This window comes from Trichomycterus rosablanca, chromosome 17 (genome assembly GCF_030014385.1).
Source record: "Trichomycterus rosablanca isolate fTriRos1 chromosome 17, fTriRos1.hap1, whole genome shotgun sequence".
NCBI lineage: Eukaryota > Metazoa > Chordata > Actinopteri > Siluriformes > Trichomycteridae > Trichomycterus > Trichomycterus rosablanca.
The window spans coordinates 14,331,854-14,350,998 of NC_086004.1; the positions used below are offsets into that span (position 1 = coordinate 14,331,854).

Below are 19,145 nucleotides of genomic sequence, written 5' to 3' on the forward strand. Positions count from 1 at the left end.
ATACAAGGTTCGGCAGCAGGTGGAAATTGAACGAAAAGCTGCTGTAATTATTCAGTCCCATGTAAGAAAGTACCTACAAAAAAGTTCATACCAGAGACTACAGTGGGCAGTCAGGTCTCTTCAGCGACGTTACAGAGCCAACAAAATGATCAAACAAGAGATGGAGGCTTTACAAAATAAGAAGACTGCGGTTATTGTTTTACAAGCAGCGTTCCGTGGTATGAAAGCCAGGCAAACTTTGGCACTCAAGCATCAGGCTGCCAGCATCATTCAGAGCGCTTACAGGACTCACTGTGCCAGGACTCGATATCTGTGTATGAAATTTGCCGCTATTGCCATTCAGCAAAGATACAGATCTCTGCTTGTGGCTCGTAATCAGAGGGAGCAGTTTCTAAAACTACGTTGTGCTGCAGTAACCCTTCAGACCTACTATAGAGGCCACAATGTCAGAAGACAAATAATGCTCCAGCATCAGGCATCTACGTTGATTCAAGCTGCCTTTAGAAGACACAGGGAGGTAACCAAGTACGAGGCCATGCGGTTATCAGTCGTCATCATACAGAGACATTTCAGATCGTATAAAGAAGCTAAAGTGGCTCGTGAGAGATATTTAACCCTGAGAAACTCTGCCATTGTGCTTCAAGCAGCTTTTAGGGGGTACTCTGTTCGCCGGACCATGACAGAAATGCACAAAGCAGCCACGGTCATTCAGGCTGCGGTACGAATGCATATGCAAAGATCAGCATTCAAGAGAGAACAATGGGCAGCAAGTGTTCTTCAGGAGAGATTTCGAGCTTGGAAACTTGGACAGAAGCAAAGACAAAGATACCAGCAATTAAAGCATGCTGCAATTTGCTTGCAAAAGTCATTCAGAGGCAAGCGTGGAAGGGAACTTGTGAAACAGATTAAGGCTGCAAAGGTGATTCAATCCTATGTAAGGATGTCTATCCAGAGGCGGAGGTTTTTAAGTACAAAGGCTGCCGCTGTTGTGCTTCAGTCGGCTTATAGGGCACATTACTGTAGAGTACGCTACTCCAGAATTCAAAAGTCTGCAGTCATAATACAGCAATGGTACAGATCCTGCAAACTGGTCCAGAAAGAGCAAAATGACTTCAAAACCATTCAGAAAGCCACGCGGACCTTGCAGTGTGCATTCCGAAGAATGCTTACAAGGCGACATGAGAAAAGAAGACTTGCTGCAATCAAGATTCAGTCATTGTTTCGCATGCACGTACACCACATTCACTACAAGAAGCTGCGGTCATGTGCCATAAAGTTACAAGCTAACTACAGAATGTGTACAGCCAGAAGAAACTACCTGAGATATCAGGCTGCTGCAGTTACTGTACAGAGGTTCTACAGAGCATACAGAGCAAAAACAAACCAGAGACAACATTATGTTACTACCCTCCAACGAATTAGAACCCTTCAAGCTCGAGTGCGTGGATTCATTGTATACAGAAGATTCCAAAAGATGAGATCCAGTGCAGTCACAATTCAGGTTGGGCTGCTTCTTCTTTTACATTATTTTATTTGTTCTAATGAGGTTTTTGGCGAAACATTTAAAAAAAATTGCCTGTTGTTTTTTTTTTTTTTAACAGACACATTATCGGGGATTGATTGAGAAACGCAAGTTTCAGCACTTGAAGAAATGTGCATCTGTTATACAAAAGCATTACAGAGCTTATCAGCTCTGCCAGAGGGAGCGAGCACAGTTCCTCAAAATAAGGAGGTCGGCAGTTGTAATACAAGTAAGGGCTACCAGTTTTATGTGTTTTTAATATTTAGGGTAATTACTGATTCTGCAAATAATGGATAGAATTTTTGTATTAATCTGACTTTTGACCCTCATTGATAAGAGATGGTATTCTTAAAAATGAATTCTTAGAGAATTGATAAGCTCTAACAATTAAGCTAACAATCACTAAGCTTACAAATATGCAAAAATAGAAGAAATCAATAAGGGGCCAAAACTAAGTAGACTTAAAATAGGTAGCCTCACAAATGGGTTAAATGAAATTGCTGTCTAGAAATTTGGGCCCACTCACAGAACTAATGTGAAAAACTAAAGTTATTGGATGAGGTGGCACAACAAGTAAAGTTTATTTATTGTACAGTGCACATTGTAATTGGATATCAGTTTATTTTTGTGTTAATTTGGGTTATCTTTTTTTGTTCGATCCAAAACTGTTTAGTAAAACACATGCAGATTTTTAAGTAATCTGGTGGGCGTGTCTTTTGACACCTGTGTGCCTGTATGTATATTATATCAGAAGTATTAGATGAATGAAATGGGGGTGGCACGGTGGCTTAGTGGGTAGCACTGTTGCCTCACAGCAAGAAGGTCCTGGGTTCGATCCCCAGGTGGGGCGGTCCGGGTCCTTTCTGTGTGGAGTTTGCATGTTCTCCCTGTGTCTGCGTGGGTTTCCTCCGGGTGCTTCGGTTTCCTCCCACAGTCCAAAGACATGCAAGTAAGGTGAATTGGAGATACAAAATTGTCCAGGCCTGTGTTTGATATAACCTTGTGAACTGAAAAATCTTGTGTAATGAGTACCGTTCCTGTCGTGAATGTAAGTGAAGTATAAAACATGACGTTAAAATCCCAATAAACAAACAAACATGAATGAAATGAGTTGAGAAATATGGCCAATTTCATGATGTAAATAAATTACTTTTTTATGCTCGTTGCCATGAATGAAAATGCGTAGCACAAATTGACAACGGCTTAATCCAGTAGGTAAAATATCTAAACCAATTAAAACAGTTTTGGGCTATTGTGCACCACGATTATCAAAACATCCATTGGGAAGAATTATTGTGGTTTCCTTCCAGTTCAGTTCCGGAGACCTGTAGTGCCCGTATCAAGATGCATCACAACTTACCAAGATGTTTTGTGTATTGTTGCCCATCATTAATTGTTGTTTAAAATATTTATTTCTGTCAAGTTAAATTATTTTTGGTCTCAATTACAGCGAGAATTTCGCGCCTACCAATCAAGAAAAATCTACATGCAGACACAAGCTGCAATAAAAATTCAAGCATGGTTTAGAGGATGCCAAGCAAGACAGCGAGTACAGTTCCAAAGAATCCGAAAATCAGCTGTTAATATACAAGCCTTGTGGAGAGGTTACAGTGTGAGAAAAGCAATTCAAAAGGTAAGTAACCTGATACTGGTTACTGGCTTCATTGTTTGTCATTTGCTTTTCTATGCTGTTGCATATGGCTATTAATCAAAACACTTACCTGTATTTATTTATATAAGTGCTGTCAAGTTTATTCTGGCTCCTGACAATCACTTATCACAATCAGCTATTTGTTATATAGCTCTTTCTGAAGAGAAGTAGCAAAATTGTTCCATCTAAGAACCGAACCAACCCTACTTTTTGAGAGTTTTTATTTATTTTAAATTTGTTTTATTTGATAACATGTTTGGAAATATTATGCATATTACCATTTTTAGTTTTTAAATGTGAAGCACCCCATGAACCCTGGATTCTTTCACACACACTTTCTTTTTGCAGTTTAGCCACAAGAGGTAGCTCTTAGCTCTGTACTTTTTGTGAATACGCTGTTGCCAGTTTTAACTACTTGTTATTTTAACTAACGTATATTTACATGTCATTATTAAACAAATTTCTTCCTGATCTCTTTAGTAAAAAATACAACGAAAAATGGAAAAGGCCAAGATGTAGTTTGCTTTTTATAGACCATATTTGTAGTTTTGTTGGAAATACATGAAAAGCATAATCATTGGTTTGTGATAATAATAATAATAATTATAATTTATCATTGCAATAATAAAATAAAACTGGCTGTGCAATAGTAAAATAGGTCAGGTAATATAAGTTATATAAGTTACTTAATACAGTTTTAATTTGTTACAAAAAAAAAAACCTTTCAAATGTTTTTATTTGCTTTGAATTTGCACCTTAAACAGACCCAAAAACTAGCGTGAGTTTACCGTAATCTTATTACACAATATGTTTAGCCAAGTAGTTAAACATTTATTTTATTTTGTTTGTCTAGCTCAAAGTTCATTTAAACAGGGTGAAAATTTTAGCTTTGTTTGTTCTGGCAAGTTAAAATCATGGTTTACGGCAAATCCGAGTCATACCAAGCATCCTGACACTTCTTTTTCATAGTGTTAATTTTTAACTTTAAACATATGTAAAGAAATGCTCACTTTGCCCTTATGCAAACCCAATTTTATTGATTTAAAAAAAATAATAATAATCCAACGAAGATCTAAAGAAATCTCTGGTCTTGAAGGTGAAGGCTATAAATTATTTTAATGTCCATGATCTTTAATCATTGCTGCATCTACAAATGTCAGTTAAGACTCTTAAACAAAAGCCATATATCAACATCCACATAGTGCCACCACTTAAAATGATAATGAACATTGTGATCTGTGTGTTAATAACAACTTGTATAATCCTTTTTCCTCGTTGGTACAGACTCCAAAAGGCAGCATCTGTCATGGTATGAGGTTGTGTCAGTGCTGGGTGCTTTGACTTATTACTATTACATGTGTATTGACTCGCTTTACTCTGGTTCCAGGAGATTAAAAGAAGTGATCAACACACGTTGTCCTTCCTTAGCAGATTTCCTTTTAATGCTTAAATGCGAAAGTATATATACAATAAGTTTGGTATGTTAATCTATAAACAGCAAATTCTGAAAGAAAGCATATGTAGGTGTAGACAGTTTTCCACTGAGTCAAATCTTTACCAAGAAGGAAGGTTAAGGATCTGTGCGTGTATGTGACAAGCTTAAAATTAACATGAGTACAGAATGTTCTACAAGAGAAGATAAAAAATTGTATCTCCTAATACCCCCTTTATCCTACCTGGATGAATGTAAAATTTTATATGGCTTTGTCCTAACAGCATAACACACATTAAAATTCTACCAGAGCAGGGCAAAATAGATAATTAGGTAATTAATAACTGCATAATACCGCTGTTGTGAATTGTCCTCTGGTTTTGCCTAGTAGGGGTTCTGTTAGTCCCCCTGGGAAGCAACAGGAATGGATGATGTCTTAATACTATATCAATAAGTCTACAAAAAGAATAAAGTCAGGGCATTAAGTGGAAGAATATAGGACTATGCTGTTACCATAAATTATATTGCTACCATTTTAAAAGCACAAAGTATAATAAAATAATGATTACTTGATACACTATGTCTACAGTAACTACTTCACAATTAGAATGGTAATTCAGCTGATAATACAGAATACCATATAGACATATAGAGCTCATCTCATAAGTTGCAAGACCTCTGGCTATAATATGTACTACAAAGTAAAATGGATGGATTTAAATCAGATCTTCTGATATTGTGGATATTCTGTTAGTCTTTGGTAAACATTGGTTAAAGGTCTATCTGTACTGTGAATTAAATTGTGCTTTGAAATATAGTAATTATTTTTAAAAAATTTATTTTAAAATGTTAAGGGTGGATTATAACTAATATGTTATGTTGTTAGTAATTATGAACAGTCCAAATAAAATGCTAATATTAATATATTTTAAATAAATCACACTCTGGTTATGCAGTCATTTGTACTCTACAGCTGTGACTAACCACAGTAACTTGATCTTTCTTTATTTGTGTTATGATGGGATATAGACCCTCTACACAAAATACATTTGTAAGACACTGTGTTTTCACAAGCAGTTTGAGGTTGACCTGTACCAGACTTTGCCTGACTCAGAAGAGGACTTTAACCTATGTTTCATTGTAGGACTAGAAGTACCTAAACTCAATCATGGATCACCAACAGATGACTACATGAAATATACCCCAATATCAGCTCACACCACAAATATATGCCAACTAACAGACTGGAGCAATCTATATGGACTAGATGCCGCATTGGACACACCTAATTAATTTATTCACACTTACTGAGTGACCCCACCAACATGTGAAATATGACATACCATCATAACAATAAACGGAAGGTCATTATTGAATGTCACAAATACAATACAATAAGGAATCAATTAGGTATCACAAATAATATAAGCTTTTAACCCTAAACACTATAAAAATGTAATAAAATTTCTTGCAAATACTGGACTAATCACAAACAGCTGAAAACAGACAACACAGAAAACAGAATACATCAAACATTTAACAAAACACCTCTCAGCCATGATTATTAACTTCATGTAGACATGGTGTTAAACCACCCAATCAACCAATCATTCACAAATATAAAACTGAGGACTCACATATGTAGATAAAACTAAAACTAAAAAAGAAAGACTATGACCTGATCTATATAATAAATAAATTAAAATTTGTAATGATCCTGCCATGAATGTAACCAATGTGTTAAGATTGTGTTAAACCAAAAAATAAACAAACTAACAGATGATTGAATTAACTAATATTGATCTCACCTGATGATGATCCTTGAGCCTGATTACTTCTCTACAGTTTGGTCCAGTTCGGTCTGTCGTCTTGATTCTCCAATTGTGAGGGAACATGCATATTCTGGAGCAACATGTATTTCTTCCCTGCTTCTTTCAGGAAGGCAATGCCAAGCCACATTCTGCAAATGTTACAAAAGGCTGGCTTTGAAGTAAGAGAGTGCAGGTGCCTGCCTTGTCTGCCTGTAGTCCATACCTAGCGGAATACTTGGGGAATAAAATTTGCTAGTCCTTGACTGTTTGTTTATTTTTCCCTACTGTTCCAATTTTGATGAAGATTATTTGTATAAGGACATTTTTGGTGTAGTTTGATTAAGAATGTGTACATTGACATCAAGTGTTTATATAAACGTAATATGTGAAACAGTTTTGGTAAGTTTCTGTAATACTTTAAATTAAACCTTCATGTTAAATTTTGCTTTGCTTATTTGTAGTTTTTTTTTTTAGATTTTGCTTCAAGTTTGTGGTCTTATTTCTGTCTTCAAAGGAACACAATGCAGCAGTGGTGATCCAGTCAGCTTTTCAAGGGTATAGTCAAAGGCGTACTTTCAAGCTCCGGTCAGCTGCCACTGTGTTTCTCCAACGGCGTTACCGAGCTGTACGGGCTGTCAAAGCTGAAAAGGAGAAGCAGAGGAGGAAAAATGCTGCTGCCATCACTATACAGGCTTTTTGTCGTGGCTGGCACACAAGACAACAGGTAAGTGCTTTTAGCATCTAGTTTGTGAAGTTGTAACTATTTAAAACATGGTGGTATGGTTAGGTGGTAGGCTTCTGTATATGGAAGCCTTAAACATTTGCACAATTTAATCGAAACAAATATAGTCAACGTGTTATTTGCTGCTAATTTCTCTGAAGGGTAATAAATGATTAAAACTCATCAGCTAAAATTTAATTCCAGTTTTTGGGTGCAAATCATACATTGTTATAAGTTTTAGCTTGCCAGATAGGTTACAGCTGCTTGTGTATATATAGCTACTAAGGTAATAGTAATAACTGGATGAAACAACTGAAACTGTTGTCTTAATAGTTAATAATGCTGATCTAACCAGTAATATATTTTTAGTTTCTGTTCATTCTGTTGAGGCAAAAAGTTTTATATTCAACACCTTAATTACTAACCAATACATACGCTTGTAATTACCCATCAGGTTAACTACTTAGTGATTGGTATGGAAAGTAATTGATCTGTAGAACTAGTCAGAACAAAACTAGATTATGGCAGTATAATTTATGGTGCAACCAGGAAATTGTACCTAACTGGGCACACAGTGCACTGCTTAGACATAAGGTTGGCCATAGGAGCCTTTTAAACATCTTAGCAACAAAGTCTCTACAAGAGGATCTCTGGAACACAGACGACTACAACTCCACTACAACTACAGTGTATTATCAAGCTCAACAAAAAATGTGCTTATCTTGATTACAGAATAGTCTTCACTTTATAACAGCCCTTGCTGTATTTATCCAAACCTCATCCAGCCCCTTTGAGTACAGATTAAACAGATAAATCTAAACATAAACATCAGCCATATCTACAAAAAACCTCTCTTCCTTGTCATTATTATGAACCTAGCAAAAAATCAAGAAACCTACTACCCATCCAAATGCATACCTAAAAGATTCCTTGAACATAAGAATGAACTATCCATTATATACACATATACCTAAACGACAAACCAAGTAAAAGCAGCAATTATAACCTCAAACAAAGGTCTTACAACAGTATAACTTAATCTTTACAGCTGAAGCTTAAGCCCTGCTTATGGCACTAAACCTAATAGATGCAGCACAGAAATCCAAATGACTAATCTGCCATGACTCCAAATCTCCCAAAAACACCACTAATAAACAATTCACTGGACAAAATACATACCCTGACCCTGAGTAAAAACTGTGATATTAGACTATGCTGGTTCCCAGTACACTGGTGTCCCTGGAAATAAGAAGGTGGACAATCTGGCAAGAAAAGCCCCAATTACACATTTAATAGAATAAACTATAATCCTCTCCCAATAGACACTAAACCCCAGATTACACCCTGCATTTAAAACATATGGCAACTGAAATGGGACTCCCAAACATAAACAAATCACACTAAATATGCTCCACCATACGCACCCAAGATACAACCAGGAAAGAGGGTAGACAAAATGATTCAGCGAACAGCCCCACCCACAAAAGCTTTGAAACAGGCCTTATACCCCTGGCCATTAAACATATGTTAATCGAATGCCCTAGATATACACTATCTGTCAATCATTCCAAATACCGAAATCAGTGAAGGAATTATATAAACAGGAAAATGTACTCTGATTCCTCAAGAATACATGACTAAAATCATGCATATATAAAACCCTAGTTTAATAGTTTAACATACATTAGGACTAAAATACCAGCTTCTTGCCTCAAATGTATTATTGTAGATATAATTTCTTTAGATTATCATTGTCAGACATAACTGGTCATGTCTGTATGTAGATGCTTAACCATCTCTTCGCTGGGGATTTAACTCCTCGATCACAGTGATAGCAGGCTAGCTGAATTTACCACTGCACCACCCGAGCACTAATTGGCTATTTTTTTTATATTGTTTATAATGTATTGTTGTAGTTATTATTTCTTTATAATTCTTTAGATTATCAAAGCTGCCAGAGCTGCAAGGTGTCAGCGTTTTGCCGCAGCAGTTTTCCATCATCTGTGTGCAGTGAAGATTCAGAGGGCCATGAGAGCTTACTGGACCCTGAGAAAAGCCAAGAAGCAGATATCATCAGTCATTTATATCCAGGTATATCCAGTTTGTTGTAATAAATATGTAAAATGTATGGAAAGAAAAAAATCAGTTGTTTTTTACTGGTTTGCATAATACTTTGCTTTCTTTGTTAACCAATGTAGTAACATCCCTGAGTGCAAAACTGCAATTTAATTACATTGCTTTTAAACTAATATGATAAAAGATCATTACTGCCCTGCCAGTTGTTTAATTAATTATTTTGAAACGCATGCTATTTCAGCAAAAGTTCCGGGCCAAGCTCCAGAGAAAGAAATATCTAGAACAAAGACAGAAAATCATCATGGTACAGAAAGCAGTGAAGCTTTGGTTCAATCGTCGCAATCAGGCTGCCACTGTTATACAGGTTGTTGCCAAGAGATTCCTTCTGAGACGGAGGAAAGAAAAACTGAATCAAGGAATTCTGAAATTTCAGGTAAAAGTGGAATTTAACTTGCACAATATCATGTTTATAAAATAATGACTGTGTATCTTTTTCAAAGCTGTAGTCTAATCATGACCTATTTATATTCACAGGCACTTTGGAGAGGTCATCAGTCAAGAAAAAATCATGATACATCCAAACTCATTTCCATCAGGCATCGTGTCAAGAAAGTCAACAAAGAGGCCAAAGAAGAAGATAAGCTGTGTCACAAAACATCGACTGCTTTGAGTTACCTGCTTGGATATCAGAATTATGCCTATATTCTTGTTGCTCTGAAGCATTTGGGTAAGAAATTAATTCTACAGGATTATATTGCATTGTTTGTGTTATGATTTCACAGTTTATTAATCAGATAGCACACAGTTAACTGATTAAATTAACAGAAAAATTAGCATGCACATGGTAATCAATTGAAATGTTTTAATGTCACATGTTTAAAGAATGATATTAAAGATTTCTGTCTGTTAACTGCGTAGAAAAGAAATAGTGGCCACAATCTGTTACATTGCCTATAGTCAGAATTGTAACTTAATATTGTCTAACATTTAAGAGGTGTGTGTTTTTTCTCATTTAACTAAAATAAAAAGCTTTTGTCTTGGTTAGTCAGCATTAGTACCAGGAATGCATCCAGCTGTCCCTCACCAGCTGTGTGATATTTCCCAGAATTGACTAGTTTACTGCTGAAATAATATTATCATTATTATTATTATTATTATTATTATTATTATTATTATAAAAGTATGGAAAGATAATGATGATAGTAGCTTTTTATGCATGGGGTGCCTGAGTAGGCCGCTGATGTGTGCTCCAGAAAACATTCATAAGGTGGAGTGTATACTTCAGTTTACCCCATGTGTGATTCTCTGCTGTGGATTTGTGTTTTGTCCTTTTTTTTTTTATGGCATTGGACCTACAACAACAATGACTTTGTTACTACATTGCTTCCTTTTTTTTCAGATTTATGTTGTTATTTGCGGTTGGGGGGTTGGTTTTTTGTATTTTTTGCACTTTCTTCCTGTTCCTTATTATCTAATCATATCTAATTCCCAAATTGTAACTTTCTCCAGCACTGTAGAACCTAACTGAGCAGAGCCACAGGCTTTTACATGGCCCTTCCAAACTCAGTTTCCAATTGCTTTTTTTACCTACCAGAGACTGGTTATCACAGTGAGCAGTATCACATACAATACTGCAACAGCAATGTGATGTGCAGTCGATAAATTCTTGAGAGCTCAAGATCTCTGTGTTGGTGGACTAATGCATTAGACCGCTGTGCCAGCTGCACCCCATGTCTTACGTTTTGATTGGCTGTTTTTCATTTCATGTCTTAGGATATTTTTTGTCCTGGTCCATGTTGTGGTTGGTTCACTAGGTGCAATGCGAACATAGTCAGGGTGCCAATCCATCATGGGGCCTTGGCCGTGGTCAGACATAACTGGTCACGTCTGTATGTAGTTGCTCAACTGTCCGTTCGCTGGGGATTTAACTCCTCGATCACAGCGATAGCAGGCCAGCTGAATTTACCACTGCATCACCCGAGCACTGATTGCCTACTTTTTAATTATATTACAAACAAAGCATGTACATGTCACAGTTTAATTATTGTTATTGTATTCATAGAAACGGCGACCAGACTTTCACCAGAGTGCTGTGAGCGGCTTGTGAACAGTGGAGCAACACACATTCTCTTTACCTTGATACGAAGCTGCAACCGGAGTGTACCTTCAATGGAAATCATAAGTTTAGCAATCCAAGTTCTTCTAAATCTATCAAAGGTATGTCCTGAAATCGTTATGAGGGATGTTTTTGTGTAAAATTTTGATTTTTTTTTTGCTCAGTTATGCTAATTACTTGCAATTTAAAGAAAATATATAAATAATCAGTTGATAATGTCGTTTATCTGTTTTGCTTCATGCTGTAGTACAACAAAACAATCGATGCAGTATATGAAGTGGAGAACTGTGTGGACACACTCCTAGATTTGCTCCACATATACAGAGATAAAGCTGGAGATAAAGTTGCAGACAAAGGAGGCAGCATCTTCACCAAAACATGCTTGTTGTTAGTGATTCTTGTACAGGATGAAGAACGTGCAATGGTATTTTGTTAACATTGGTAGAACTGTGTGTTTTACTTCTTTGATGCCGTTTTCTTTATTTACATTTCTTATTCTTTTATTTCATGAAGGGAGTTAAAAAGCTTCCAAAGGCACCTGAGCGCATTGGCAGGATTTACAAGCTGACACGTCAGAAATACAATATGGATGCCAAGAGAACCAAAGTAAAAGAGAGAATGAATGTCTCTCTAAATGGCAGCTTTTTTCCCCAAGCCACACCACAAAAGTCCAAGCCAGTAGCCAGGTAAGTTTAAAAATGTAAAATATTAAGTATTAATTTATATACACTGATCAGCCATAACATTAAAACCACCTCCTTGTTTCTACACTCACTGTCCATTTTATCAGCTCCACTTACCATATAGAAGCACTTTGTAGTTCTACAATTACTGACTATAGTCCTTCTGTTTCTCTACATACTGTTTTTAGCCTAATTTCACCCTGTTCCACAATGGTCAGGACCACCTCAGAACAGGTATTATTTAGGTGGTGGATCATTCTCAGCACTGCAGTGACACTGACATGGTGGTGGTGTGTTAGTGTGTGTTGTGCTGGTATGAGTGGATCAGACACAGCAGCGCTGCTGGAGTTTTTAAATATCGTGTCCACTCTATTAGACACTCCTACCTGGTTGATTCACCTTGTAGATGTAAAGTCAGAGACGATCGCTCATCTATTGCTGCTTTTTGAGTTGGTCATCTTCTAGACCTTCATGATTGGTCACAGGATGCTGCCCACGGGGTGCTTTTGCCTGGATATTTTGGGTTTGGTGGACTATTCTCAGTCCAGCAGTTCTGAGAATGATCCACCACCTAAATGATACCGGCTCTGTGGGGGTCCTGACCATTAAAAAACAGCATGAAAGGGGGCTAACAAAGCATGCAGAGAAACCGATGGACTAAAGTCAGTAATTGTAGAACTATAAAGTGCTTCTATATGGTAAGTGGAGCTGATAAAATGGACAGTGAGTGTAGAAACAAGGAGGTGGTTTTTTTTTTATGTAATCGGTGTATGTAAAATTATTTAATGATGCAATCTACTGTATAACTTTTGTTAGAGAATTGAAGTTACAGTATTAAATAACTGGGCGATTAGGTGGCGCAAGCAGTATAAGTGCGCCTGTTTTCGGCTCTCCTTGGTCAGTGTGGGTGTCTGCCATGGAAAATGAAGTTACCACCTGTGAATTGGACAAAAGTAGGAGAAAAAGTGGGGAAATGCAATAAATGAATAAAATATTCCTAATTAGAACTGTTGAGTCAGATTTGACTATTATAGGTCATCATGCTTCAAAGCCCAGCCTTAGACACTATGACTAATAAATGTGTATTTATTCCTACAACCAAATTAATTTATAAGAATGTAAGCACGAACAATTCCCCAAACATGTACTGAAGCTTTAAAATGGCCTTGCCTGTATTTCTTCTTCACTATAGTTTTCTTTGGAGTTCTCAATGCACTCTTCATTTTCTCTTCTCTAAAAAGACATCTAAGTTTTTAGATTTCTAATCTTTGTATGCACATTTTAATTAAATACAGTTTAAAACCTGAATAGAAAATGAGATTGTATGAATAGATAATTACCATATGATTTGTGTTATATTGATTATTGATTCTTACTATCTTGTATTTTTTGCATTAAAATGTTTATTTTTTTGTCATTTAAAGCTGCTAATTCAGTTATTACATTGATCTCTAATCTGTGATTTTTAGATTTGCACCAGACTGGGTTCTTCACAGAAGGAAGATGAACATTGTAGATCCTCTTGGTGCCATCCAGATGTTGGTTAATACTCTTGCCCTCATCTCTTAAATGCTCCAATATCATTTGTACATATACTGTAAATGTTTGGTCCCCCTACCCCAAATGCCCCATAATGTGTATATATTGTATATATTTTGGATGTAATGGTAGTAAATTCCTGTTACTTTACAACATCCATATTTGTAGGTGATGCTTTTACTTTTTACTTGGTGTTCAATTTGACACAACTATGCCAGCCTTAGAAGCTATAAGATACCATGAATAAGTGTTTTTTTTATTGAAAGGTGTGGCTTTGCTTGTGCACATTTTTTGTCAGTGCAACATAAATCTCTTTTGGATAATTTGATTAAATCGTGTCTTTTTTTTCTCTGTAAAAACGTTGTAACAACAATAATTGGTAGACTATATGTGTCTGCTGTTTTATTCAGACAATAACACACTGCCCAACTGCATACTATCTTATTAAAAAGGATATGAATTTATTACTCCAACAATGGTGTTGTAACAATTGCTATTTAGTTTACACCGATCAGCCATAACATTAAAACCACCTCCTTGTTTCTACACACACTGTTCATTTTATCAGCTCCACTTACCATATAGGAGCACTTTGTAGTTCTACAATTACTGACTGTAGTCCATCTGTTTCTCTGCATGCTTTGTTAGCCCCCTTGCATGCTGTTCTTCAATGGTCAGGACCACCACAGAGCAGGTATTATTTGAGTGGTGGATTATTCTCAGCAGTGACACTGACATGGTGGTGGTGTGTTAGCGTGTGTTGTGCTGGTATGAGTGGATAAGACAGCAGCGCTGTTGGAGTTTTTTGACACCTCGCTGTTACTGCTGGACTGAGAATAGTCCACCAATCAAAAAGATCCAACCAACAGCGCCCTATGGGCAGTGTCCTGTGACCACTGATGAAGGTCTAGAAGATGGCCAACTCAAAGAGCAGCAATAGATGAGCGATCGTCTCTGACTTTAAGTCATCATGGTGGACCAACTAAATATGAGTGTCTAATAGAGTGGACAGTGAGTGGACACACTATTTAAAAACTCCATTGAAGAACAGGGTGAAAGCAGGCTAAAACGGTATGTAGAGAAATAGATGAACTACAGTCAGTAATTGTAGAACTACAAAGTGCTTGTAAGTGGAGCTGATAAAATAGACTGTGTGTAGAAATCAGAAGGTGGTTTTAATGTTATGGCTGATCGGTGTATGTAGTGTTTAGAATGTTAGCTGTTTAAGTTGTAGCTCTGTTAGTAAAATTATTGGTTACCAGTTAGTGTAACCTCACAGTAAAAAAGGGAACACTTAAATCACACATTGAACCTTGATATGTCAAAGATTTAAGTTTCGTATTAGAATAAATTCATTGCTGAGATAACAGCAATAACGAAATCACGACCCATTGATTTCTGAATTTAAAACCACACCTTAAGTGAGAAACAGGAATTTTATCACAACTCATGTGACTGAGTAGTGTGGATGGTGTCCTGAGGGATTCCCTCCCAGACTTGGACAAGGGCAACAGTGAGCTCCAGGACAGTCTGTGGTCCTATCTGGCAGAAACGAATTCATACATATTGTCCCAGTGCTGGCGTCCAAAGGAAACACCTAGTAACTGTGATCCAGACCAAATTGAGTAAATCCAGATTTTCTTTACACAGCTGGGATTAGTGCTACAATCATAATCAATTTAATACATCATATTGTTTTAAATACAAATATATATTTGGTGAGAAATGTGTTTTTTAAGAATACAGAGAAATTTTTTGTGGTAGTTACTATGTTTTTTCGTTGCTTTTATTTTCCATGACAATTTGTAAATCAAAAGAAAAAGCTAGTAGGTTTTCACAAACTTTATTGTTTTACTATCTATTTGTTGAAATTTTGTTCCATACAAGAAAAATTTGTAACTCTATACACAAAATAATAATTACATCTGCATAATATAACCATCACCATTTACAATAATTTACTCTCAAAACACAATAACTGGCCAAATTTAAAATTATATACAAAACATAAAATCATTAATAAAATTACTGGGCAAAATAACATTTATAATTCCTCAGTAAGATCTTCAACTCTGTCATTTCTTTTCATGTCCAAGGAAAATTTCCTTTTCATGCCAGTTACATGGTTCATTACACTAGGAATACCCACTTTTTCTTTTGTGGGATTACTTGAGGGCGTTGATGTTTTGCAGGAATTATTTTCATGTCAAATCTTTGTTTGAAGAAGTCTAGTTCCTCATAATCTTCATAATGAAAGTGTTTCTTTATGAACTGGGGCGGCACGGTGGCTAAGTGGGTAGTAATGTAACCTAACAGCAAGAAGGTCCTAGCTTCGATCCCTAGGTGGGGCGGGCCGGGTCCTTTCTGTGTGGAGTTTGCATGTTCTCCCCGTGTCTGTGTGGGTTTACTCCGGGTGCACTGATTTCCTACCACAGTCCAAAGACGTGCAAGTGAGGTAAATTGGAGATACTAAATTGTCCATGACTGTGTTCGATATAACCTTGTGAACTAAAGAACCTTGTCATGAATGTAACCAAAGCATGTAAAACATGACATTAAAATCCTAATAACCAAACTTCGTTAACAGCTTTTAGCACCCCAGCTTGTGTCACATGACTCAATGGTGATCCTTGATTAGCCTAAACAGACTAGTTGGATGTAGTTACTATATATTTCCTTTGTAAAATAGACACTTCAAGAGAACATTATGCAACTATTACATGTTAAATAGATGGGGAAGGACCTAGTAACTACAAATATGGTCTAAACTAAAAAAATTTTTTTCCCTTTTTCTCCCCCTTTAGCGCATCCAATTGTTCAATTTGCATCGTGCTTCCTCTCTGTCTATGCCGAACCCTGCCCTGACCGAGGAGATCGAAGCTAACCCATATCCCCTCCGAAACATGGGCAGCAGCCGGATGTATTTTTGCCACCCGCACATTGATGAGTTTGACGCCACCTAGCGTTGCATGCGGAGAGACACACCCTAAGGGCACTTTTCCTCATCTCTGTGCAGGCGCCTCTAATCAGCCGGCAGAGGTCGTAATCGCATTCTGACAGAGAGAGACCCACATCCGGTTCTTTGTCCCACCCCCCAACTGAGCGGCGTCTAAACTCAATTTTGGAAAAAAAATGTAGATACTAGGTTTTGCCATTGGAGGCAAGAGTGGTTCTCACTTGGATTCAGCTCTGGTTGCACGTAAGGGCCAGTCAATTGCATCAATGCATTTGTCATCCAGGAACTGCCTACACTCTGGCCACATGAGGCCAGACATTGTCCTGCAGCAGGAGAGACATGGGGCCAATTGCACCAGCGTAAGGTCTGACAATGGCTCTGAGGATTTAATTTAGGTATATCACATGCTCAGCGTAAACAACTGCACAGGTCCCACTAGATGATATTGGGCCCACATGCCACTTTTATTGAGTCTTTTCTAAAACATGCACACCAGCTGCTTGTTTGCTTCTTAAAGTAATTTTGCGAACTTGATTTCAAACCAGTTCAGCATGTTTTGACCAGAAAAAAAAGCTTCCAAACTGTGAACGTGTGTTCACAGCTGTAATCAAAAAATACTATTTTTTTTAGTGCGAACCATTATGCCATCTGTGGGCGTGTTAAGCTGTAGAGGTTTGGGCACATTCACATGAGAAGCAAAACCGCTTTTGGGCCTACTGTGCCATAATTCCCTATGGACTGTGGCGGTGCTGCTTAGCTTGCCGCTGCACTTTGGCGTTGGGCTTGCGTTTCTTTGCACTTGCTGCATTACCTGATTGAAAATCTCACCGGCAAACTGGGTCAAAATTCAAAGTGCCTCCAATAAGATGAACTGTTTGATATGACGTGGCAAAAATGACCCATGCAGCACGAACAATGCTTAACATGAAAAATAAATCTTGTTGGCTTGTTGTACTAAAACAATGGCCAATGAATTTAAGTAGTACAGAGCAATATAATCAATAATAATTGAGAGAAGTTTACTGTTCCTAGGTCATCTTGTAGTACATTAAGCTTTTTTACATTGAATGTTTTCGACTCTCCCGGAGAAGCTGATTCTCAGCGTTTCTCAGCACCACAAACTGCATAACAAAAGTTTAAAAGTGAAGCCACCGCACAGTGAGGACAGTACAGCTATAAAAGATAGCTTGGGAGGCCAGACAGCCTTGTTGGCGATTCCTCCTAGTAAAAGAGTGTTTAACGTGTGACCCCCTATGGTTGATCAGTCATGTTGTGGCTTGCACACTACAACCTATAGATTCCAGATTACAAAAGATCCAGTTGTATACTGTAAACAGTACAGCAATCTGACAACTGAGAAAGTCATGCAGTGTGTCCATGGTATTAGGTGCAAATATAGAACATCGGACAACAGCAACCACGGATAATGGGCAAGAATTTTTGCCAGAAAATAGGCAAAAGTTCCACTAGCAAAATTACCACAATTAGTATCCTTAGTTCACAAATTATTAAAAAGGCAAATTAGGAAAGTTGATGTAATACTGTGGTAAACATGCCTCTGTAACAGGTGTTACAAGCATCAAATTTTACATTTGTTCATATTTTTAGAAAATATTTGAATATTTTAGAAAATTTTCATACACATTTGAAGTCACTAGTCACTTTTATATCTTATCTGCCGCGATTGGTCAACCTAATTGATGACATTGACGCTAAAAATGCGCGGATGTCATTATTTTAAATTGACTCATTGTTATAAATATATTTAAAATATTTATAAATTATCCCTTTTAATTTCTACAATGTTTCCATTCATATAATCATTCATATGATTTCCCTTAGCACTACTTGTGTTGCACGTCTATATTGTTTCATTCAGCTACTTAATCGCGAGATCGTATTTCTTACCGAGTTCAGTTTAGGGCCCATTCACGTGAGAAGCAACAGATGGCACACACTTTTGCTGTGTTGGGCTCGCAATTTTTGCGGTTGCCGCGGCGCTCAAAGCACAAAAAGCTTCTCATGTGAATCCGCCTTAACACCTACCATTTTGTTTACATCGCTTAGAATTTGAAGTACATTTCGAGTGAATGTGTAGGTAAGAATCAGGGCTCATCCTGTCTTTACTGTACGTTGGACTTAAAGAGACGTGCCTACCTAACTATTTTATTTCTGCTATAAGTTTAAGCACTTTGCTTTCTGTACGGAATGCCATAAACACATGGAGCACTTGAGAATTTGATAATGTGGACATAAACCCTGTGTACATTTAGTTTTGTGCCATATTATTACACACTTGTAAGTCCTTTAAAGTTGTCATTGGTCTCTAAGTAGCTTCCCTGATCAATATCCTCCTGGCTTGTAATCCACCTTAGAGGGACGGTCAGATTTTGCAAGGTGTTGGTGGTGCGATACCTTCTACTTGTTAATGTTCTGAACAGTACTCGGATGGAGAGTTATGTTTTGTATCCCTCTCCTAACTTTTCACAACTTTATCAAAAAGCTTTTGTGATACCTTTTGCACAACCATGGTGAATTTCTGTGTTACCATGCAGTACTGGTAGTGGAATTCTTGGGGAACAGCTGGTTTTATTCTGAGAATTAATGTCAGGTATGGATAAATTACACTGATGTGTGA

The 19,145-nt window shown here is 37.1% G+C and overlaps 1 protein-coding gene across 1 annotated transcript in view; it reads left to right on the plus strand.

The window, feature by feature from the left end:
- aspm (assembly factor for spindle microtubules) overlaps nt 1-14,014 on the plus strand; it is a 34,549-nt gene extending 20,535 nt beyond the window's left edge. The window contains 11 exon segments of the mRNA XM_063013152.1: nt 33-1,501; nt 1,602-1,751; nt 2,973-3,155; nt 6,931-7,140; nt 9,079-9,228; nt 9,455-9,646; nt 9,748-9,940; nt 11,276-11,430; nt 11,577-11,753; nt 11,843-12,015; nt 13,482-14,014. Of these exon segments, the coding sequence (XP_062869222.1) occupies nt 33-1,501; nt 1,602-1,751; nt 2,973-3,155; nt 6,931-7,140; nt 9,079-9,228; nt 9,455-9,646; nt 9,748-9,940; nt 11,276-11,430; nt 11,577-11,753; nt 11,843-12,015; nt 13,482-13,581 (3,152 nt within the window). The 3' untranslated portion in view covers nt 13,582-14,014.
- Nucleotides 14,015-19,145: the final 5,131 nt, after the last annotated feature.